Here is a 23,949-nt window from a genome sequence, read left to right on the forward strand (position 1 = left end):
CGGTGGTTAACGGTAAGCCTGCTTGCAAGTGTGGAGAGTGGAAGACAGGCGGTTGTGGGGGAAAGCCAACAAAATAACAAGAAAAACTGTCCCTTGGAAGGTGAGGTGGCGTTAATTAGCAGTGGGGAAGGGGGAGGGGGGGAAGCTGCTTGTGGTCAGGCGGTAGTGCCAAAATAGGAGGAGAAGGCCCGAGGTATGCGATGTCTGTAGCACTGAGGCTGCGGCCTTTGAAGGGCTTTTAAAGGGGACCCAGGGTAGGGGTGGTATATCCCCTCCCGAGGTGGCAAGAGGCTGCAGTCTGAGCTTCTCTGCCCAAATACCGACCTCCTTCATTCATCTTCAGTCGGAGGAATTTAAAGTAATTAAATTGAATGAAGGGGTCGTGGTGATGGAGACCATTGAAGCAATCAGGTTATAAAGCCCAGAGGGAATACAAGATTCTGCAGATGCTGTAATCTAGAGCAGCAGACAGTCTGCTGGAAGAACCTTTTCAAGGTCCTGAGATAGCATTTCGACTCGGAAAGTCGGCGGTGCCTTCTTCCCACCCCTACCTCCAAAGTTCTTCCAGTAGATCTCTACCTTGAAAACAAAACATGGCCTACAATTTGCTGAAAATGCAAAATTAAATGTTTAACTAGGACTTTGGTGCCAAATGAACCAGTCCTCATTAGAGGAATGGAGATAGAGTGTCAGTAGCTTTAAATTCCTTGATGTTAATATATCAGAGGATCTGTCCTAGAACCAGTCTTCACAAAGAAGGCAACACAGTTTTAGAGGTTTGCATAGATACAGCATGTCACCAAAGACTTTGACAACTTCTATAAATGCACATTAAAGAGTACCCTAATTGGTTGTGAAACAGTTTGTTATGCTGAGGAATGGACAAGGCTACAGAAAGTGGTGGCAAAACAGCCCAGTCTTTATCACTGGCAAAGTCCTCCTCACTGCTGAGTACACTTACATGGAGTACTGCCATGAGAAAGCAGTATCCATCGCCAAAGATGCCCACCAGCAAGGCTATGCCCTCTGCTGGTACTACCATCACAGAAGCCTTGGGTTATACACCACTACTCTGAACTAATTATATGACCTACAGTCTCACTTTCAAGGACTCTTTACAACTGGTTATCAATATTATTTTTATTTACACAGCTTGTCTTTTGTGCTCTGGTTGTTTGTTCATGAAAAGTTCTTCATAAAGTTCTATTGTGTTTTTTCCTGTAAATGCCCGCAAGAAAATGAATCTCAGGGAAGTATATGGTAACATATATATACTTTAATAATAAATCTAACTTTGAGCTTTGAAATGAGGCCAATAGCTTAGCGTTGAGATTTCAGAATTGAGAAAGAAATGAATGATAAAAAATAGGGTACATTAAAATCCAAACAAGAAACAATAGATTATAGGAAAATGTGATAATAGGAAAATTTAAATAAAAGATTGAAAATTTTAATTATTTGTTTTCTGGGCACTGAGACAGGAGACACAAATTCGCAGTTTGCTTGGATTCAAATTAAAATCTATCTGAAATTAATGAGATCATAGCCACTCATAACCTGAACCTCTTTTTTTTTCATCCTATGACCTGACCCAAGGGTATGTATAAAAACAAAAAGAAAGGCATTGTTATGCTGCAAATGGATTGTTTCTGATCAAGAACTGGCTTGAATAAAGTACTGAGCCAAGCCAGCTCAGCCAAACCTTAAAAAAAAAACAGCTAACTTGACCTGAATTTGATACATGTCATTTGCTTGGCTCAAGTAATTTAGTCAGGCCCAAACATATACCTCCAAATAAAAAGTTACCTCACCTGTTAAGTAGCAGCCATGTAGGGTAAGTTTAAAGTGTAGTAGCAGTACTTTCACTGAATCTATTGACATGTATTGGCAGTGTAACTCTTCTAGCTAAGCTGCTAATGTCCATCAATTGGCATTTCCAGATTTGGATATCTGGATTTCTAATCCACTGTGTAAATTATTTAGAATTAAGGAGAGCAGCTAATACCCTAACATTTCTTTGGACACTGCCACAGATTACATCTTGTTAGTTTGAATACCTGGCCATTATTTCTCATCTCATTCTCCTGTTACTAGCCTACACCTTCAGTAAATCAGAAATTTGCCTTTAATTCTGTGATTTTTTTTTTAAACTTTGCCTTAGAGATTTTCAGATGCATTTGGAAGTACATATCAATACTATCTACAAAACATCCATCCTTAAATTTCATCCAGGCTACTTAAGCATAACCTACAGTTTACAATCCATGCTTGCTGTCTGTTTAGCTGAAAATTTTCATGACATCCAGGCAGTTTTCTTCTCGAGATTACCTATCACATCTTTCTAAAGCAACAGAGTAACATGAAAATCTGTCAGTTTAACAGAACAATTCCCATATTGAGAGAATTTTTCAGAGTATAGCAGCATTGTCAATAGTGAAGTGGGGAAAATCTTTATAACCACACACAAAATGCTGGAGGAACTCAGCAGTCCAGGCAGTATCTATGGAGAAGAGTACAGTCGACGTTTCAGGTTTCAGCCCGAAGCATCAACTGTGTACTCTTTTCTGTAAATGCTGTATGGCCTGCTGAGTTCCTCCAGCATTTTGTGTGTTTTCCTTTGATTTCCAGCATCTGCAAATTTTTTTCTTGTTTATAAAATGGTGAGGAAGCCAGGTAGATAGCAAGACTGGAGAGGAGAACCTGAAAATATTGAGAACACTGCAAATTGAGAAATGGATTTAAAAAAAGTGTAGGGAGAGAAGGAAGTGAAAAACTAATAGCAACTTAGATAAAAGTACCAGCTTTCCAAAGTAAAATCTTGTGTTCTGATCAGTGCCACTGGTTCAATTTGTATAAGTGATTTAAGTCTTAAGAAGATATTCGCACAGATTTCATCTTGCTGGCAAGATATTAAACTATTATAAGGTGCAAGCAGGAGTTATGATGACCTAATTTAAAATGCCCCTTTTTGGGAATGCCCCCTCCCCCATTCACCTTTGGAAAAACAACACAGTGGATGGGCTGATTGCTTAGCTTCGTCTCACAAAAATAGCAGCACAAGTTGGCTGCCACATATAACCATGAAACAATGATTCCATTTCAGAATAGACCATTGGCAGTAAATTCAAGGTTAAAGCTTACATTGAAGAGAAAGCAATTGTAAAATTGTTTGGCATTTTAAGTGCAAGGTGAGTTATCATGTGCAGTGATTAAACTGATTAGAAACTGCATTTGTAATGCTTTGTTTTCCTTCCAGTTCTTCTGTCATTAGACTAAAAATCATCAAACTGGAAATTTAAACATGCAGAGTTACTTCCTTCAAACTGTCCTCAAACTGCACTCAAAGCAAGCTTGTAATGTCCGACAGTGTGTCTCTCGCATACTTCCAGCTACATGTGGGAAGATGCCTTTTCTTATCCCTCATCAGGGACAGCTCCTGCACATGTCTCGCCCAGTTGTTGCCTTGGAACAGCGAAAGCCGAATTTCCAAGCAGAACCATCATCCGCAAAGCACGTGGACACTGAGAAAGCCAAGTCAGATGACCCTAAGTCTATACCAAGGAGTGATCCTGATCAAGACACTTTATCAGACTCAGTTCAAGAAACATACTTTTCTGAGACAACCCCAAAACAAGAAGTAGCAGATGTGGAAAAGGATCCTCTCCATGACCACTCAATTGGTCTATATCAGCGATTCAAAAAGACATTCAAGCAATATGGGAAGGTCATGATCCCAGTGCATTTGTTGACATCAAGCATATGGTTTGGTACATTTTATTATGCAGCGTTAAAGTAAGTATGTCACGTGCTTACAATAACATGTCTTAAGATAACAAAACTTAAGTTGAATCCTCATTTGTCGAACATTACATTACATATATCTGCACCATAGGATAATGATTTTAGCCATAGAGTGAATGATGTAGCAAGGATGCATGTCTGATTATGCCCATGCAAACTCTTACAAAGAGTTAGCTTTCTAATCCCACTCCTCTTCCCGTTCAGTCCTGAAACATTTTTGCCTGTTCCATTTTGTTTATTCTTCTGTGCTTTTCGTGATTTGTAGTTACCTACTTTTAACAGCTAGAAATAACTTCACCTGCCTTTATCAGAATAAAGATGTCCTTCAAATTTAAAGGAAAACATGCCCTCTTTCACAGTGGAAGCCACTTATCCCTGGTACCATTGATGTAAAATGAAGATAGGCTGAGGGGCAGGTAGTGTTAAGGAAGCAGGGAGGCTGCTGAAGGACTTGGGTTACAAGAATGGGCAAAGAAGTGGCAGATGAAATGCAGTGTAGGGAGGTATATGGTCATGCACTTTGGCTGAAGGAATAAAAGCATAGAGTATTTTCTAAACAGAGATAAAATTCCAAAATACGAGGTGCAAAAGGACTTATGAGCCCTTGTGCAGGATTCCCTAAAGGTCAACTCGCAGGTTGAGTTGGTGGTCATGAAGGCAAATGCAATGTTAGCATTCATTTCGAGAGAGCTAGAATATAAAAACAAGGATGTAATGCTGCTAATTTATAAAGCACTGGTGAGGCCTCACTTGGAGTATTGTGAGCAGTTTTGAGCCCCTAATCTAAGAAAGGATGTGCTGACATTGGAGAAGGTTCAAAGGAGGTTCATGAAAATGATTCTGGGATTGAAAGCAACACACACAAAATGCTGATGGAACGCAGCAGGCCAGGCAGCATCTATAGGAAGAAGCACAGATGACGTTTCGGGCCGAGACCCTTCGTCAGGACTAACTGAAAGAAGAGATAGTAAAAAATTGGGAGAGGGAGAGGGGGAGATCCGAAATCCAATCAACTGTCCAGTTCTTAGTTTCATCCCTCCCCCTCCTGTATTCTATCATTTTGAATCTCCCCCTCCCCCTCCCACTTTCCACTCTCTTACTATTTCTTCTTTCAGTTAGTCCTGACGAAGGGTCTCGGCCCAAAACATCCACTGTACTTCTTCCTACTCTGCTGCATTCCACCAGCATTTTGTGTGTGTTGCTTGAATTTCCAGCATCTGCAGATTTCCTTGTGTCTGGGATTGAAAGGCCTTACATGTTAAGGGTGTTTGATGGCACTGGGCCTGTACTCACTGGAATTCAAAAGAACGAGTGGGGTGATCTCATCAAAACCCATCAAGTGTTGAAAGCTCTAGGAGAAGAAGAATTTCAGATTTGTATACTTTGATAATAAATTAATCTTGTATTTTTGAAACTTTGAACTTTTTTAGAAAAAGTGGATGTGGAGAGGATGTTTCCAATAGTGAGGGAGTCTAGGAGCAGAATGTAGAACCTCATAATAGAGGGACATCCATTTAGAACAGAGATGAGGAATTTCTTTAGCCAGAGGGTGGTGAATCTGTGGAATTCATTGCCACAGGCACCTGTGGAGGCCAGGTCATTGAGTATATTTAAGGAAGAGATTGATAGATTCTTGTTTTGAAGAATATACTTCACTATGCTCTGACCACATCATCAGTGATGTAATTTGCGGTCATTGGGTGTTTCAGGTCTTTCAACATCAGATATCCTCACCCAGGCGACTTGTATTCATATAGCATGTGCTGCAGAGCACCATGGACTTGCTCTCCTCATCCAGAGCCATCTTGAGGCTTTCTCTGCTGCCTCAGTGTTGTTGCCAGTGGCGCTCTGCCTCCCTGAATTAGCAATGCCCAATGCGCTGAGGGCTCTGTGAAGTGACTGTCCAGCGAAGCCAAAGCAGCCCACTTCAATAGGCATGCACTTCCTTCCATCCCCGCTCCAACTGTCGCTGACCAATTCCTGTATCTGGCAAGCCTCCTCTCACGGGCCTCTTCCATATGCTCCTCCAGCGGCACTGTCAGCTCTAGCAGGATGATGTATTTTGATGCCTCTGAGACCAGGTGGATGTCAGGGCATGGAAGATTGTGAGGAGAAGGCAGGAGAATAGGATTGAGAGAGAAATGGATCAGCCATGATCAAATGATGGCGCAGGCTTGGTGGGCTGAACAGCCTAATTCTGCTCCTGTGTCTTGTGGACTAAATCTGAGCCTTTTCTAAATATGGGGCCAGAATTGGCTACCAAACTCCACTTGAGGTCTCACTAATATTTTATTAAAGGTTTAGCAAGTCTTCCAACCTCTTATACTTTCCACCTCAAATAATGTTCAGGATCATCTGCCTTCTTCAAATTTATACAGGCTTCCCATTTTTATACCACAATTATTGAGTTATGAAGTCAAAGCAAATTATTCCAATTTGTCATATTCTGTCACAACCTAAGGTAATTATAGCAAGGAGTCATTCTAAGTAATGTATGACACTCGATCTCCAGTTTAGATTTGTGGTTTTGTTTGTAAATAAAACAAAGCTTTTCATCTGAGGATTTTAAGCAATGCATGTCTGTTATGCTTTAGCTTGTGTTAATGCATAGGTTATGTGCTGGGCAAGTCTGTATGCTTTTGCTGAATGGAATATTGGATTCAAAATGTTCAGAACATGTCCAGATTTTAAGACCTGATGCAGTCCAAGAGTAAATACTGAAGAAGGTGAAGAATGTTACTCAGATTCCAATTATTAATTCTCTCTTTTGGCTTCTTTAAATTAAATTTAAATTATTTTGACTTTATTTAAAGTTCATTAATTTGACAAGTCCAGCAATTGTGACTTTGAACATTGGCAACTAAAAATAAATTAGCAGTAATTATACCTTGAAAACTTGCTTATGTGACCATAAATTAGTTTTGTTACAGGAATACCTATTCCATGCTGAAGATGATTGAAATACAGATATAGAGTACCAAATCAAGTTATAATTAACAATAGGATATAAATTGATTTTGAAATCTTCTTCCTTAACTTTCCACTGTATCGGACAGAATTGTAATATGACCCACAGAATGTTCTTCTATGTAACTGACAGCAATCAAATTAGCATTTACTATGAAGGGGCACTGAATTGAGGATGAAACTATTTAGCTCTTTGTGAGATCACAACTGATCTGTGACGTAACTCCTAATACCAACTTTTGGCCTGCTTTTCTTTACAGTCTTAGAATAAAAATTCTTACTCACCTCAGATTCAAAGCTAAATCTTGACCACACATTCTAAATTACACATTCTTTCTCTCACTCTCCTTTTTCTCCCTCTGTCCCTCTGAATATACCCCTTGCCCATCCTCTGGGTCCCCCCCCCCCCCCCCGTTTTTCTTCCCGGACCTCCTGTCCCATGATCCTCTCGTATCCCTTTTGCCTATCACCTGTCCAGCTCTTGGCTCCATCCCTCCCCCTCCTGTCTTCTCCTATCATTTTGGATCTCCCCCTCCCCCTCCCACTTTCAAATCCCTTACTCACTCTTCCTTCAGTTAGTCCTGATGAAGGGTCTTGGCCTGAAACGTCGACTGCACATCTTCCTAGAGATGCTGCCTGGCCTGCTGCGTTCACCAGCAACTTCTGTGTGTGTTTCTTGACCACCTGTTCCTTTTTAGTTTGTGAAATAGAATTCCAAACACTTAACACTATTACTGAAACATTTCATCATTTCAAAACTCAAGCCTACCTCACTTCTTTCTAGTCTTATCATCCCGCAACAGTAGCTCTTTTTAATGATACAGGTTTCCCCTGCCATCCGAAGGTAGAGCGTTCCTATGAAATGGTTCGTAAGCTGAAATGTCGTAAAGCGAAGAAGCAATTACCATTTAATTATATGGGAAAATATTGTGAGCGTTCACAGACCCAAAAATAACCTACCAAATCATGCCAAATAACACATAAAATCTAAAATAACAGTAACATATAGTAAAAGCAGGAATGATATGATAAATACACAGCCTATATAAAGTAAAAATACTTTTCCACAATCATTACTGAACTGTTCTCTGGAGCGAAAGTCTCACGCAAGTGCCGTCGGCAGAAAATTTCACGCAAGCACTGTTGGCTAAAACACGCACAAGCGCTCTCCAGTAACCTTTAAGCTATGAAGCTGCCAAATCATACCAAATAACACGTAAAAATACACAGCCAATATAAAGTAGAAATAATGTATGTACAGTGTAGTATCACTTACTGGAATTGGTTCAGCGCCGAGCACACTGATGATGGTGTGTTAGACTGAGTCGTCGGAGTTTGGGTGGTGCAGTGGCCCCCCACCCTCCAGGCTGCTGAGCGGTACATTGCCGTGAAGCATGCAGGGGTGCAGCGGTAGCCGGGAGGTACACAGCACATCTTTAAGAAAAAAGCCGAAATAAACAAGCTAATTAATTAGGTGCCGCTCGTAATTGTCGGCCCAGATCAGTGTCGATTTCCGATTGCATCTTTTCTGATCTGGGCCGACAATTACGTGTCAGCGGCACCTAACTAATTAGCATGTTTATTTCAGCTTTTTTCTTAAAGATGTGCTGTGTGCCTCCCGGCTACCTTTGCATTCTCTGCGAATTGGTATCTGTCCGTGGCCTGGGGGTTGGGGTGGTGGGACACTGGGGTGTCATCTCGTCGCCTGTTTCCATTAGAGCAGGCAGCTCATCTTCTCCTATGACTGCCCACCTCGATGTCAAAGGTCGAGGTTCGTCGTCTGCTGTGGCTGATGTGGAAGGCTTGCTTGACTGCTGAGCCTCACGCATTTTTCTATCACACAGTTCTTTAATGAGGACTCAAACCATCCTGCAAATATCCCCTAAACCGACGTACCCTTTCAAAATTAAAGTCGTACTTTATCATTGCTCCTTCGGTTTCGATTGTTATCCTTTTTTCTTCCAATTACATCAGCTTTTCATCTATCAGTTCTTGGTTATGGAATGCCAAAACCTCTTCAACATCATCTTCGTCAACTTCCACAAACCAAACTCACGTTGTCCTTACTTCATTCACCATGATCAAAATGCTTAATTATGTCTAGTTTTATCGTAAGTGTAACACCCTTACGAGCTCTTTCAGGCTTTTCCGATACCATAGGACTCATCTTGCAAACGGCTGCTCACAGGCTTGTGTTTAAGCAAAGCCAGCGAGAATCCGGGGGAGAGCGGCTGCTCGGGACACGCTGCCTTTTATCGCGCGTTGAATTTTTTTTTTGTAACAGTGAAAACACCTTCTGAAAGCGAAAATAGGGTACTAATGTAGGTCTTTCGTAACCGTGAGGTTTCGTAAGGCGAACGTTCGAAAAGCAGGGGACACCTGTATATATCATCTGCCTTAGACCTCTCCGGACAGGCAGCTGGGATGTTCCTCATCAGTTTGAATTGCAGACCTCCCCTAGAGTTAAGTCCTGGCCACATGAACACCTAAACCGTATTGGTGAAAGCTTTATAGAATCCAAATGAGTTACGTAGACTGGTACAGCTTTCCGAACTGACTGATCTGTCCACGTATTACCTAATATCATTATAGTGGTCCCATTCATTATTTGTACTGTGACTGGCCTGAATCAATCATTAATTAAAAGTCCATGTAACTAAAAATAGAATGAGTGCATAACAATTTGATGAGCTATTAGACTGCAACATGTACTACAGTCTGAAAACTCAAAATTGATTTATTCTGAAATTCAAATAGGATGCAATTTCTACTGAGCATCTATCAGGTTTAAGGGCTATTTTAAATCAGCAATTAATTGAAAGCCAAGCAAACCCTGAATATTTGCAAAAGATGTTTCATTGGTGTTGAGCATTAAATTCATAATCTGCTTATCCTACTAGCTACAGAGCTGTTTTAATTCTGCAAATGTTCAGTTTGCTATAAAGTTTAAAATGGAATACAATGATCCTGATGTAAACATACAGAATTTTCTGTCGTATGTCATACTTCCAGCATTTTAGATTATCATAGGGATAGATTACTTTACAAAGAAACATAATACTGTTAACATAAACAGCATAGTGTTTCAGTGAGATTGTTCTTTTGTTAAATTCAGAATGTTTTTGATTCTGAAGAGATGCACAAGCTATAGTCACCTTGGCAGCATCAACAACTAGAGATGGGGCCCTGCTGATTGTCAAAGCCATTCTGAATAGTGTTCCACCTCTCCATGTTGATCCCTATGAATAAAAGGCCATCCCAGGTACCAAAAAAGGGTTAAGTTGCATGTAGTTTACTTTCTACACCCGCAACCTTGCTTCCCAGTATTTTCAATGGAAAGCAAAGATTTTACACTGGTTGTTGATTCGTGACAGGACAAACAAAAAATGGAAACTAGAATAGGCTGGTTTCCCGTCTTCTTCCAAGTCTACTTCACCATTCAAAGTTCATGACCAGTCTTCTCTATTAAGTACCATTATTATTCCCTATTCCCAAATTGTTGATTGTTTCGATGTCCAGAAAACTGTTAATCTCAATTTTGAATGTAGTTAGTGAGATGGCCTCATTGAGGTCCAGGACAGAGAATTCTAAATATTTATTAACCTCGGTGAAGCAACTTTAATCTAGTTTTAGATTCTTCAGATTAGTCGGGGAAAATCCACCCTGTCAAGCCCTCTCTGAATCTTATATTTTTCAGTGAGGTCATCTCTAATTTTAAATTCCAGAGGATAAGAGGCCCAGCCTATTTAATTTCTCCTTGTATGACAGAATGGCCTTTCCAAATAGCAGTCAAATGAATCTTCAGTGTATTCCTTCTATAGCAAGTATGTTGGTAAGGAGATCAATTTTTTTTTATTTTGGAATTTGGAAAAATCATTGATTTAAAAAATATATAATTGGGCCTGAGCACATTGGTAACAGCCTGGCAACTTGAGAAGAATCTACTTTACTGTAGTGACATGCTACGTTAACCAATTTTCAAGGCACGTTAGTAGATTACCCATAACTCCATGTGCTCTAACCTTGGTCACTACCCTCCTGTGCAGCACCTTTTCGAAAGCCTTCTGAAAATAAAATGCACACATCCACTTGCTTTTTCCTCATTTAATCTACTAAATAAATAAAGTTGTATAAGATCTTGAGGGACATGAGGTGAAAGGACATTGCCTTTTCATCAGGGCATAGGTTAAGATCAGAGGCAAGAAATTCAAGAGACATCAGAGGCAGTCCCTTCATGCAAAGCATAGTGCGTATTTGGAATGAGCTGCCAGAAATAATGGTTGAGGTGTCATCAAAACAAAAAAGCTGGTCATTGACTTCAGGAAAAGGAGTGGTGCACATAGTCCTGTTTACATCAATGGTGCTCCGGTCAAAACGGTTCAGAGTTTCAAGTTCCGAGGAGTGAATACTGCCAACCACATTGATGCCATGACCAGGAAAGCTTACTGGTGCCTCTACTTCAGAGGCTAGAGAAATTTGGCATGTCCCCTTTGACCCTCACCAATTTTAATTGATACACCATAGGTTCCGGGGCCAAGTTGTGTTCTGTTTGTGAGATGTGGGAATTCTGAGAGACCTCCAGCCTCCTGGATAACCACATCTACACCAGGTGCACTGAGGTGCAGCTCTTCAGAGAATGTTATAAGAAACTGGAGCTACAGCTCGATGACCTTTGGCTCATACAGGAGAATGAGGTGAGGCAGGAATTACGGGGAGGTAGTCACACCCAAGTTGCAGAAGGCAGGTACCTGAGTGACTCATATATGAAAAATCTTTGGTATCCTCCTGCCTTCATATTTCATCTTTTCCCTCCTTATGGCTTCTTTACTTGTCTTCTGTTGGTCCTACTGAAGGGTCTTTGCCTGAAACGTCGACAGTACTCTTTTCCATAGATGCTGCCTGGCCTGCTGAGTTCCTCCAGCATTTTCTGTTGCTTGGATTTCCAGCAACTGCAGATTTTCTCTTGTTGCTGTGGGTTTTTAAAAGCTTCCCAATCTCTAACCTCCCACTAATTTTTGCTCTATTATATGCCCTCCCTCTTGCTTTTATGTTGTCTTTGAATTTCCTTGCCAGCCATGGTTGCGTCATCCTGTCTTTAGAATACTACTACTTCTTCAGGATATATCTATCTTGCGCCTTCCGATTGCTCCAGAAACTCCAGCCGTTACTGCTGTGCCATCATCCCTGCTAGTGTCTCTTTCCAATCAACTTTGGCTGGCTCCTCTTTCATTCTGTAATTCCCATTACTCCACTGTAACACTAATACAATTGACTTTATTTTCTTCCTCTCTAATTGGGGGGGGTAACTCGATTATGTTATGATCACTGCTACCTTAAGCTCCCTAATCAAATTTGCTTCATTACATAAAACTCAATCCAGAATAGCCTTTCCCCGAGTGGGCTCAACCACAAACTGCTCTAAAAGGCCATCTCTTAGACAAATTCTGTCTCCTGGGATTCAGCATTCAGCATCGACTGCCTGCATACTGCAATCGCCCATGACTATCATAACATTACCCTCTTGACATGGCGTTTCTATCTCCCATTGTAATTTGTGACCCACGTCCTGACTACTGATCAAGAGCTGGTATATACCTCCCATCAGGGTCTTTTTATCCTTGCAATTTCTATAACTTCTAATCCTATGTCACCTCTTTCTAAGGATTTGTTTCATTTTTTACCAATAGAGCCATCCCACCCCCTCTGTCTGTCCTTTTAATACAATGTGTATCTAACTATAATCTCTTTCAGCCTCGACTCGATGATGCTCACAAAGTCATACCTGCCAATATCTAGCTGCACTACTAGATCATCTACCTTATTCCATATACTGTGTGTATTCAAATACAAGACCTTCAGGTCTGCATTCTTTATCCTTTTCAATTTTGTCCCCATGATACACTGCAACTCATCCTACTGACTGCAATTTTGCCTTATCATCTGCCTGTCCTTCCTGACAGTTTCACTGTACACTGCATCTGCTTGTATACCAACTGCCCCATCCTCACCCCTATCATTCTGGTTCCCATCCACTCTACCAAATTAGTTTAAATCCTCCTCCACCAACAGAACACAACACAGTCCCTGGAACCAATCTTACAGCACTAACGGATGAAGAATGAAGAAGAAACTTACCAAAAATTTTCCTAGCCCAACCCTGTTCTTGTCAAACCTTGTTGAGTCAAAGTCTCTCCACTCTTAACACTGGTCCCCTCCAACAATAGTCGCTCTGCTTGTTGCTGCCTTATTTTTAGATTTGATTGGGTCACCAGAAAAAGCCAAAAGCCCGCGAATGATACTTTTTAAATCGTTCATCCTTACTTATGTGGAGCCTCCTCTGTCGATTCGATTGGATCACTGGAAAGCTCCCAAGTTTGAGGAACAGTTATTACCCTACAACTATCAGGCTATTGAACCGACATGACTAACTTCAATCACCACAATTCTGAACTGATTTTACAACCTACAGACTCAATTTCAAGGACTCCTTACAATTCACGTTCTTTTTGTTTATTTGCACAATTTGTTATCTTTTGCACGTTGATTTAGTCTTTGTTTATGTATAGTTTTTCATAAATTTTATTGTATTTATTTTCTTCTAAATTCCTGCAAGAAAATGAATCTCAATGTAGTATATGGTAATGGTGTACTTGAGATGATAAATTTTACTTTGACTTTGATTTAAAAGCCATCTAGACAGGAGAGATTTAGAGGGCTGTGGGCCTAACATAGAACCAAAGAGCCTGATTCCATCCTCCGTGACTCAGTCTTCAAATAGTCAACTAGCATTTTCCCTTTTATAAATCTGGATTGACTCTACTCAATCATTTTCTTTTCAAAGTGTCTTCGTGTTATATCCTTCATTCATGTAGTCCAAAGTTGCTCATCTAACAATTATAAGAACAAGCAGAGTAATACCATCTTTTCTCTGTTCTTCTTTTCTTAAACGGTTTAGTTATATCTGCGCCCTCTCTAATCTGAAAGATGATAACCAAAGTGTTCACTATCTCTATAGCCATCTCTTACAAATCTCAGGTGCAGATGATCAGTTTCTTAGGATTTACCAGTTTAAAGGATCATTAGATGTGAGACTGCAGATGTTAGAATCTGGAGCAAAAACCCAGGTTGCTGGAGGAACTCAGCAAGAATAGCAGCATCTGTGGAGGCAAAGGGATAGTTGAAGTTTTGTGTCTAGTGTCCTGTAAACTTGAATCGTCGCCCCATGACTCCTTAAATTCCAGGGAATACAACCCTTTCTTTGCATAATCTCTTTATTGGCAATCTTTTCTGCATACCTTTCAAGGTCAGTATCTTAAAGTGTGTTCCCAATATGGCTAATTTATTCTTTTATTACTGTAGCCAAACCTGTACTCTGATTATATCCTGCTTCGCTTGATGTATTAAAAAGGATTAATAAGATTTGTAGATTATTTCTGTGTCCACGAAGGTTTAATGATCCATATGAAGGAATCCCAAGTTGTGTTTTTTTTAGAGCTTTATTTGCTTTGTTTTTCAGCATTTGCAAAATATGGTTGTCTTGTTAACCTTGGTTGTTTGTATTGCATTTGCTACATTTTCATCTGTCCACTTGATATGATCCTCTCTCCTTGTAATTTAGTGCTTCCATCTACTCGCCTGTTGTGTCATCAGAAAACAGTTCCCTGACTTTTGAGCCCGATGTGTGAATTGTTTATAAATACAGTTAATAGACAAGACCTCAAACACATCTTTGTGAGAAGCCATTAAAAGCCAGTTTGAGAACCTACCATTATCCATTTTTATAGACTCAGCCAGTTTCCTAACTAGGACAAAATTTTCTCTTAAATTTCTGTAACGTTCAACCTGAGGCATCAGTGCAAGACTTGCAATGCATGGGTGTCATTTATGGGCATCAGTATCTTAGTTGTAAATTGCTGTAGAAACTAAAAATTTAAGCAGTTGCCTTAATTAAGTTTTTTTAAACTCATACATAATTATAGTAAAAGTAAAATCCAGAACCTTCCAATCCAAATTAGTGAAAGCATTGGTAAAACAGCTTTTGATAAAACACTAAATGCTGATTTTCATTTTACTTTCAGAGGTGTTAACGTGGTCCCATTTCTTGAGTATATAGGAGCACCTAAAGGAGTAATACAAATTTTGAACCATTCTACAGGTGGAAATGCACTCACTGCTTATGCATTGTATAAGGTGAGTAAAGTGTTGCCTTGATCAGTGTTTCCATTCTTATACAGGTGGTTCTGCTAAACTATAATACAAATTCAATATAAAGTGACACACATCAAAGTTGCTGGTGAACACAGCAGGCCAGGCAGCATCTCTAGGAAGAGGTACAGTCGACATTTTGGGCCAACCAGCAACTTTAATTGTGTTGCTTTAATTTCCAGCATCTGCAGATGTCCTCGTGTTTGCGTCAATATAAAGTGATTGAGTTAGGATATACACTATCTATGTTATTCAGGTTGAATTGGTTATAATGTGATTTTAATTAGGAGTCAAGCCCAAAGTAACCAGGTACAGGTACCAGCTTCACCAGGGAACTATTGGAAGTTAACAGTCGCTCCCATTGATCCATTGTTTTTGTGAGTTTGAATCTCCTGGTCTTGTTCAGATATTTCCTAAAAGCCTCTAAGTTATTCACCTCAGTTCCTTTGTATATATCAAGGGTAAGCAAATTTATTTTGAATTCTTGCATGGATTTATTAATGTATATAATTTCTCTGGCCATAAATTCTTGTCAAAAAAGAGTTTTTTGTCAAATCTTTCATATTAAGAGACATTAGTCCATTCCTAATTTGTTCAGCCTTCTCTGGGGATGTTACATCTCATGCAAGAACATAAGCAGAAGCAGGAAGACCTAAATCATCTCTTATGTCTGCTCTGCTGTTAATTATGGCTGATCTAAACTGGACCTTGGCCCCAAGTTCTTGCTTGTTCCTTAGAATCCAAGACTCCCTTGTGAACCAAACTGTCAATATCAACCTTACATATATTTAGTCCTACAGCAATGCTGCATGAAAATATGCCCCTCAGCCCAACTCATCCATGTTGATTAAGGTATCCACCTAAGCTAGTCCCATTTGCCTGTATTTGGCCCATATCCCTCTAAATCTTTCCTATCCCTGTCCCTGTCTAACTGTATTCTAAACATTACTTTTATCTGCCTTGACCACTTCTCCTGGCAGTTCATTGCAGCAGAGAATGTCAAAGATCCATGATCCTCTGAGATGAGATTCTTCCTCATCGTTGTTTTAAATGAATGAAACTCCCTTTTTAATTCCATATAATCTCTCCAGGGGAATCAACCCTCTGAATTTCATTTGGTTTCAGTTACATTATCTCTCACTCTGATGGGTAGAGATTAGCCTGGTGGATCTTTCCTCATAGAGAAGCCCTTCCATTCAGGAGCCAACTTGGTGGACCTGTTCTGAACTCCCTATAGGACAGTGTACTCTTAATTAAGGAGATAAAAATGAGTGTGGTTTCACCAGCACCCTGTATAATTGCAGCAGGTGTATTGTTGGAAAGGACCAACAATTTGTTTTTTACGTGACCAAGGAGATAAATGACAAATCGTATTTGGGAGCATTGAATGTAAAATATCAGATTGTGGAAGAAAAATTAAGAAACAAAAACATCAAAGAGTATCAGAGATTCTCAGAAACGTTGATAGTTTCAAAATCCAGTGCAGAGAAGGGCAACCAGATTGTGATAAATCTGGGACCAGAATCAGAGTCATACAACATAGAAGTAGGCTCTTCAGTCCAACTCTTCCATGTGTTGTCCGTCAGTCTAGTCCCATCTGCTTACATTTGATCCAGAGCTCTCTAAATCTCTCTTGCCCATGTAATTACAGGGGGTGCAAAAGTCTTCGGCACATGTATAGAGCTAGGGCGCTTAAGACTTCTGCACAGTACTGTATTCGGCAACGTGGAGTGGAAAGTGAGTTGTATATCCAGTGGGAGCAAGGGATATTGGGAATGGTGAGAGTGGAATGCTGTGGGAGGAGTGTGGGACAGGTAGCAGAGAAGGAGTGCCGGAGTGGACGTGGTGAGGATGCCAGCCAGCCCTGAGACACTAGGCAAGGTCATTTGATTGTAAACAATTGGTTTATTGATCATTACAGAGTATCTCTCTAATGCTTCCCACTCCCCCCCCTTCCCTTCCACTTTTCCCAACCATGATTCCCCTCTCCTTGTAACCTTCCACTCTTTTGTGTATCACAGACCAACTTACAGCCTGAGGTTGACATTACTACATCTGTTCATTGACCCATGTCTGCCATAGTGCAATAGGCCCATTAAGATACTGTTTAAATCCAAAGTGCCCCAGGGTGCACACAACAGCTAACCAATTCTCCAGAGGTTAGAATTTATAAGTACAGGTACCTTCCTCAGTAATGAATCTGTTTATTAAAGTACATTGTCATTTGGCTGATAAGGTTGTCTGTTTTTGTTGCCAAATTGTTTTTGTAGGGAAAAGGATCCTCTTTTTTTTTTAGAGATACAGCATGGAATAGGCCCTTCCAGGCTAAGGAGCCATACGACCCAGCAACCCGCCTATTTAACCTTAGCATAATCATAAGGCAATTTACAATGACTAATTAGCCTACTAACCGGTATGTCTTTGAAATGTGGGAGGAACCTGGAGAACTCAGAGGAAGCCCACCTGTTCACGGGAAGAACAAACTCTTTACAAACAGTGCTGGATTTGAACTTTGGACTGATGCCTCAAGCTGTAATAGCATTGCGCTAAACACTGTGCTACTGTGGCACCCCTTTGATAACATCTTCTCAAGATCAAAATCAGTCTCATCTATTTTCATTGACGTGCTGTTTTGCAATATCAGTACAGTGCAATACATAAAAATTACACATTATAGTAAGAAATACAGTGGATTCTGGTTAATTGGTCCATCAGTTGACCAGGGCAGCCACTTATCTGGGACAAATTTCAGAACAAGAACTCGTCAGGAAAAAGGCTTGGATTCCCTTCATTTATTTGGGAAAATATGCCACTTAATTGGGACAGCTTACCGAATAGTTTCCAACTAGCGTCAGTCGTCTGAACAAGTATGGCCATTAGACACTGCACCATGCTTAGAGCAAACAATATTTAAATAGTGACAGTTACGCGTGTTTGTGTTCAAAAAGCAATGACTTTTATCACTAATAGTTGACAAGAAATAAGCGTTAAGACAATTCCAAACTGTTTTGCTCGCTGCAGGTTTAAGCATTCAGGCTTGGGGATGCCAGAAATGGCCAGAAGTAAAAATGAAATGATTTCACTACCTAAACCAGCCAATGACAATGACAGTGAAACCTGGGTGGGAGAGTTTTTAAAGTGGAAAAGCTGATGCACTGGGACAGTCCACTCTCTTGACTTTGGATGTCCAGATCCAGTAGTATGAGTAGTCGTCACAACTGGAGTCTTCCAAGTTTGTAGTGGACAACCATGACAACTTCTGTGCCTAATCATGATTTTACTCTCCATGAAGCATTGCAGAACTGCCATCTTGGCCGTTGGATCTCACTGTTAATCTTATCTGTCCAGTCTGTCTGATCTGACTTCACATGTTAGGACAGGCATGTCTCTATCTCACCAGTATATGAGACCCACCGGCTACCCTCACTTGGTTTAGCCTGCCTATCAAAGTGTGTACCGGTATGTGGTCGCTGTTGGCTGCAAGTAGCTACTGAGAGCCTCAGGTGGGCTGGACCAAAGGTGAGTGAGCTGCCCCAGAATGAACACAAGCCCATTCACTAGAGGCGATACCCCCTCCATGGACACCCCATACACGGCAGTGTACACAAGATGGATTTCTCCGTGGAAAACTATTAGGTGCAATATAGTTTTATGGTGCTATAGTAGCATTGGTAGTGTTCTAATATGTATTTCATTCATGTGTTACTTAGTTAAACAGTAGTTTCTTTTTATACCTTTTTAACTATTTCCATGAATAGCCGCTTAATTGGTTCAAAATGTACTGCTCCTGATGCGTCCCAATTAACCAGAATCCACTGTATATATTGTTAAAAAGTACAAAAAGAGAGCAAACCAGTGAGATACTGTTCATGGACCATTCAGAAATCTGATGGTGGAGGAGAAATAGCTCTTTCTAAAATGTTAGGGGTATGTCTCCAGGCTCCTGTACCTTTTCCCTGATGTCCTGGATGGTGCCGGTCCTTATTGACGGGTGCAACCTGCTTGAGACACCTCCTTTTGAAGGTGTTTTCAATCCCTAACCCATCCTGCCTTTCCTAATCACTACCTCAGTATAGCAATATTTTGATCACTTTGTATACTACAATGGACAACTTTTATTCTAATTGTGTTCTCTCTTTTAAAAATTGTGTACAATTTGTTTTCCTTGTGAATGTTGTGTATCTGGTACATTTCTGTGACGCTGCTGCAAGTAGGTTTTTAACTGCAGCTCTACATACATGACCTTGTTTGTGTGACAATAACCTTGACTTGGAGAACAATTCTGAGAGTGCTTAATGGGAGTAATGGGTATCTTAACAAACATTACTACATTGTAGATCAGTTGACAGTGAAAGCAGCATTCCTTGGGTATAGAGGCTGCGATGATATCTTACATTATAATTTTTATCATTTTTCAAACTAAATACTTTTACTTTTCTGTTTCATAGCTTGCCACACCAGCTAGGTACACGGTGACCCTGGGAGGAACCTCTCTTGCAGTTAAATATCTTCGCTCTCATGGCTACTTGTCGACACCACCTCCGATGAGGGTTTATATACAGGACAGAATGGAGGAAACCAGAGAGCGATTCTCTGAAAAAATGGAAGAAACAAAGGAACTGCTATCCGAGAAAATCCAGGAAACCAAAGACATGGTCTCTTTCAGGAAGAAAAAAGAATAAAAATGTGGAGGACACACTAAAAACTTTTAATTGTATTAAATAATCTAAGAACTTCCATCATCTCCTGTAAAGTAAAAATGCTCTATATTTTGTGACAAACTCTGAAAACTGCTGCTATTGAAGAATGCCAATGGTATTTCTGAAACCATTTCCAAATAGTCGAGTAATTTTCGGCAGTGCGATTCTTGTTTTTTTTAAATAACTTATGTGGAAAAGTTGCCAAATGGTTCAACAAATAGTCTGACATTCAGTGGTGTAAACAAAACTCCTGAGCTTTGTAGTGGTTATAAAAAGAATGGTTTACAGTAACTATTTCAAGACTTGAGTTTTAGTCACTGAATATCATATGTGTCAGCTGAAACTTTGTGTATTGTGACACCTTCAAGCTAAATAAAATGCAAACACTTGTAATATGAAGTGCAGTATATCAGTGCTACCCAGCAGCAAATAGTTATGTAAATATGAAAGGCCAGAGACACTCAGCAGGTCAGGCAACATCTGTGGACAGATACAGAAGTAATATTTCTAGCATGCTGAGTGTTTCTAACAGTTTAAGTTATTATTTCAGATTTTCAGCATCTGCAGATGCTTGTTAGGCACTTAGAAGTAACCTGCTCATAGATCTCAGTTTGCATTTTGCTAGGATCACTCTCCATCTGTCATCAGAGCTTTGGTCCAAACATAGCTAAGGAATTTAAATACCATGATCTGATTAGCTGAGGTGAAAGTAATTGCCCTTGTCATTACAACACTACCAAAAATTAGTCAATGAACATTAAGCGTAACTCTGTCTCCAGTGATTAGGTTATAGCTGACAAGAAGAAGTGAAGTTTTGATTGTTCCTGGTCCGTTTTCCTAGTCTCAGCCTATTATATAAGATCCTAAGGGCAGTGCCCTTGGGCTAATCATCTTGAAGCTGCTTCACTAGTGACTCTCCTTTCATCATAAGGTTGGAGGTGGGACTGCTTGCTCTATGTTTTATTACATTTAAAACTCCTAAGCAAATGATGTAGTTCATGTCTGCATGCACTAATACCCAGCTTGCTTCCAATAATAGGCTGAGAAATGGCAAGTGACATTTATCATAAAAGGTTTTGGAAGATGCCTTTCTCTAGTAAGGGAATATCTAATCACCTCCCTTTGATCTTCAATTGCTTTACTATCACTGAGTCCCCTCACCCAGCATCAATAAATTGGCGGGGTCACCATTCACCAGAACCTCAACTGGACCAGCTCTATCAATATGATGGCGAGAGGAGCAGATCAGAGTCTTCCTATCTCGTGTGAATGGTTCACCTCTAGGCACCCCAAGCCTTCCCACTATCTGCAAGGCATAAGTCTCCAATGTGATGACATACTTTCTCCTTGCCTGCATGAATACCAGATTCAACAACTCGGAAGCAGCTCAACACCAGGATAAAGCTGCCTGTTTAATTAGCCCTTATATTATCCACATGAGATACTCATTCACTCCAATGTCAGTGCAAAGTGAATACAGTTTGTACCAGCAATCAAAAGCAATCAGTTATTCCAACAGTTCCTCCAAAACCCACAAAATCAACCACCAAGAAGGTCAAGGGTACTAAGACACCTGGGAATACCACTATCTGCAGATTCCCATCCAAGTTGACACTTTGTGAGTTTGGAACTGTCAGTTCTTCACTGTCAATACATTCTGGAACTCCCTAGCCAATGTCACCAGGCAATGATGGAAAATGGATCACCACCACCTTTTCCTTATCAATTGGGGATGGGTAATAAATGTAGAGTTTCCAGTGATCCCAAAAACTGACATTTTCTAAAAGTTTAAATAATTGCATGATCTTCATGTTAATTATTCAAACTCAAGTCTTTGTAGTCTGTCCAAACATATCTGATACACCTCATTTTACAATCAAACAATTAAGTTTATCTGTACCAATGATTGTTTTAAAAAGAACACTATTCCACTTTAATAGAAATCAACGTTCGTTATGTGGTATAAGACACATCCTAACACTGCCAAAAACAATTTCTGTGAGAAGTGCAAGAATTGATTGTCACTAATCAGTTGCCAAAACACTCAAATTCTGGTTTGTCTTCATTATATCTTCATTACATCATAGAAATATGCAGACTTTCAAAATGGCTTTGACATGACCTGAGCGGCTTGTGGAAAGTGTGATCTATTTATTCATCTGCTCATTCACTTGAAGATTACTGTTGTAAAGAAGTGTGTATTTTAACATAATCTACATGCATTGAAATGCAAACTCTGCTCTAAATAAAATCTAACCATCTATGTTGACTTTTGAGGAATGTTCAAAGTAGTTTTATCAAAGTCCATATATGTCACCATATACAACTCTAAGATTCATTTTCTTGTGGGCATACTCAAATCTATAGAATAATAACCATAACAGAATTCATGAAAGACCACCCAACATGAGTGTTCAATCAAAGGACAGAAGAGAACAAACTCTGCAAATACAAGAAGAAAGAAATAATAAATAACCATTAAATAAAAGAACATGAGATGAAGAGTCCTTGAAAGTGAGCCCATTGGTTGTGGGAACATTTCAATGATGGGGCAAGTGAAGATATCCCCTTTGGTTCAAGAGCCTAATAGTTGAAGGGTAGTAACTGTTCCTGAACCTGGTGGTTTGAGTCCTGAGGCTCCTGAATTTTCTTCCTATTGGCAGCAACAAAAAGGGAGCATGTCCTGAGTGGTGGGGGTCCCTGATGACAGATACTGTTTTCCTACGACAGTGTTCCATATAGGCGCTTCCAATGCCCTTGAACGTGGAAGGGATGTGAAGTTGCACCAGTTCTCTTTAGCTCAGAATCTCATCCACATCAAGTTAATAACAGAGTTCTACACTGAAGCATTCTTTGCATGCAGTGCATCCCGAACAAGGTTCAGGTATAAGCTGTTGTATGATGCAAATTGTGACGAGAATACACATAAAATTAAGATGTTTGCTGGCCTGGGCTAGCATCAGTGGCATCAGCAGTTGGTCTGCCACCTGTCCTCAGGGGAAGGAGAGATGAGGAACAATGGAGCAGCGTCTGGAGATGTGTAATGAAGGGGGGAGAGAGAGCTGTCTGGAGCGGCTCCCCCTTTGAACCCTGAACTGTTTGAAGTGATGGACAGGCGATACCCCAGCAGGGGGATAAAAAGGGACAGGTTCGCTAAGGCAGGACACACACGACACCCGAGGTAACGAGACCCTGGAAGCGGTGCACCTCTCACGAGTCGGTGGGAAGTACCGGACCTTAAACGTACAGGGCAGAAAGGTACGATCAGCGGGAACCTGGTGTGTGTCCACCCTCGCTTGGGTGCTGGGTTCACTGCAGAGGATTGACCGCATCTGGAGGAGGGATCACAGTCGGTGACCTCAGGTGACGTCACAAAGGACTCGCCCGGGAGCTGCTGCTTGTGAGCAATATCGCCGGTCTGTGAGTGGAAGCCGTTTCTGAATGATCAGTCGTTCCCGTTCTCTCTCTCTCTCTCTCTCTCCCCCCCACATTGTCCATCGCCATGGCAACGATTACTGCCAACTGAACTATTAAATCGAACTGGACTTTTGTGTCACTTTGAAATTGGTCATTTACCCCTAGACAACGATAGAGCTTGATTGATGCTGTTATCTTAATTCTGTGCACATGTGTGTTTATCATTGCTGAACTGTTGCATTTATTATCCTTTCGATTACTGTGTTGCTTGTTTCTTTAATAAAACTTTCTTAGTTCTAGTAATCCAGACTCCAACTGAGTGATCCATTTCTGCTGGTTTGGCAACCCAGTTACGGGGTACGTAACAAAATGTTACTGTCATTTTAATGCCAAGCAATGACCATTTCCAACAAGAGAGTACAATCTACACCCTGAAGTCATTACTGACTAGAAACTTAAGCAACCTAAGAACTTCGCTCCTGACTCTCCCTCTACCACCTCAAGGCCCAAGACGGGAAGATAATGAATCTCCATGTCTCCAGATGGGTACAACTCCAATTACATTCAAGAAGGTAAAGGTAAAGCAGCCCATTTGATTGGTACCTCATTCAAACACCAATATGCATCATTGACAAATGCACTGCAACAACTTCCCATAGCTTCACATTCCAAAGCCATGATCTCTTGGAAGGAGAAGAGTTGGAAGCACAAAGCCTCTCCACCATTTTTGTAGCACACCACTAAATCATATAACATTCTGATCTGGTATGCAACTTAGATCCTGATTCAATGTTGATGAGTCAAAATCTGAGTCTCCCTACAGTGGGATTACCTTCACTACAATGGTTCAAAGAGGCAG

The 23,949-nt window shown here is 40.5% G+C and overlaps 1 protein-coding gene across 1 annotated transcript; it reads left to right on the forward strand.

Annotated features, from left to right (window-relative positions):
* On the forward strand, positions 1 to 21,923 carry fam210aa (family with sequence similarity 210 member Aa). Its single transcript, XM_072265548.1, has 4 exons — positions 1 to 100; positions 3,257 to 3,792; positions 14,847 to 14,958; positions 19,422 to 21,923. Exons 2-4 carry the CDS (start codon positions 3,302 to 3,304, stop codon positions 19,653 to 19,655), a joined length of 837 nt encoding a protein of 278 aa, XP_072121649.1. The 5' UTR covers positions 1 to 100; positions 3,257 to 3,301; the 3' UTR covers positions 19,656 to 21,923.
* The last annotated feature ends 2,026 nt before the right edge of the window (positions 21,924 to 23,949 follow it).

This window comes from Mobula birostris, chromosome 1 (genome assembly GCF_030028105.1).
Source record: "Mobula birostris isolate sMobBir1 chromosome 1, sMobBir1.hap1, whole genome shotgun sequence".
Lineage (NCBI taxonomy): Eukaryota > Metazoa > Chordata > Chondrichthyes > Myliobatiformes > Myliobatidae > Mobula > Mobula birostris.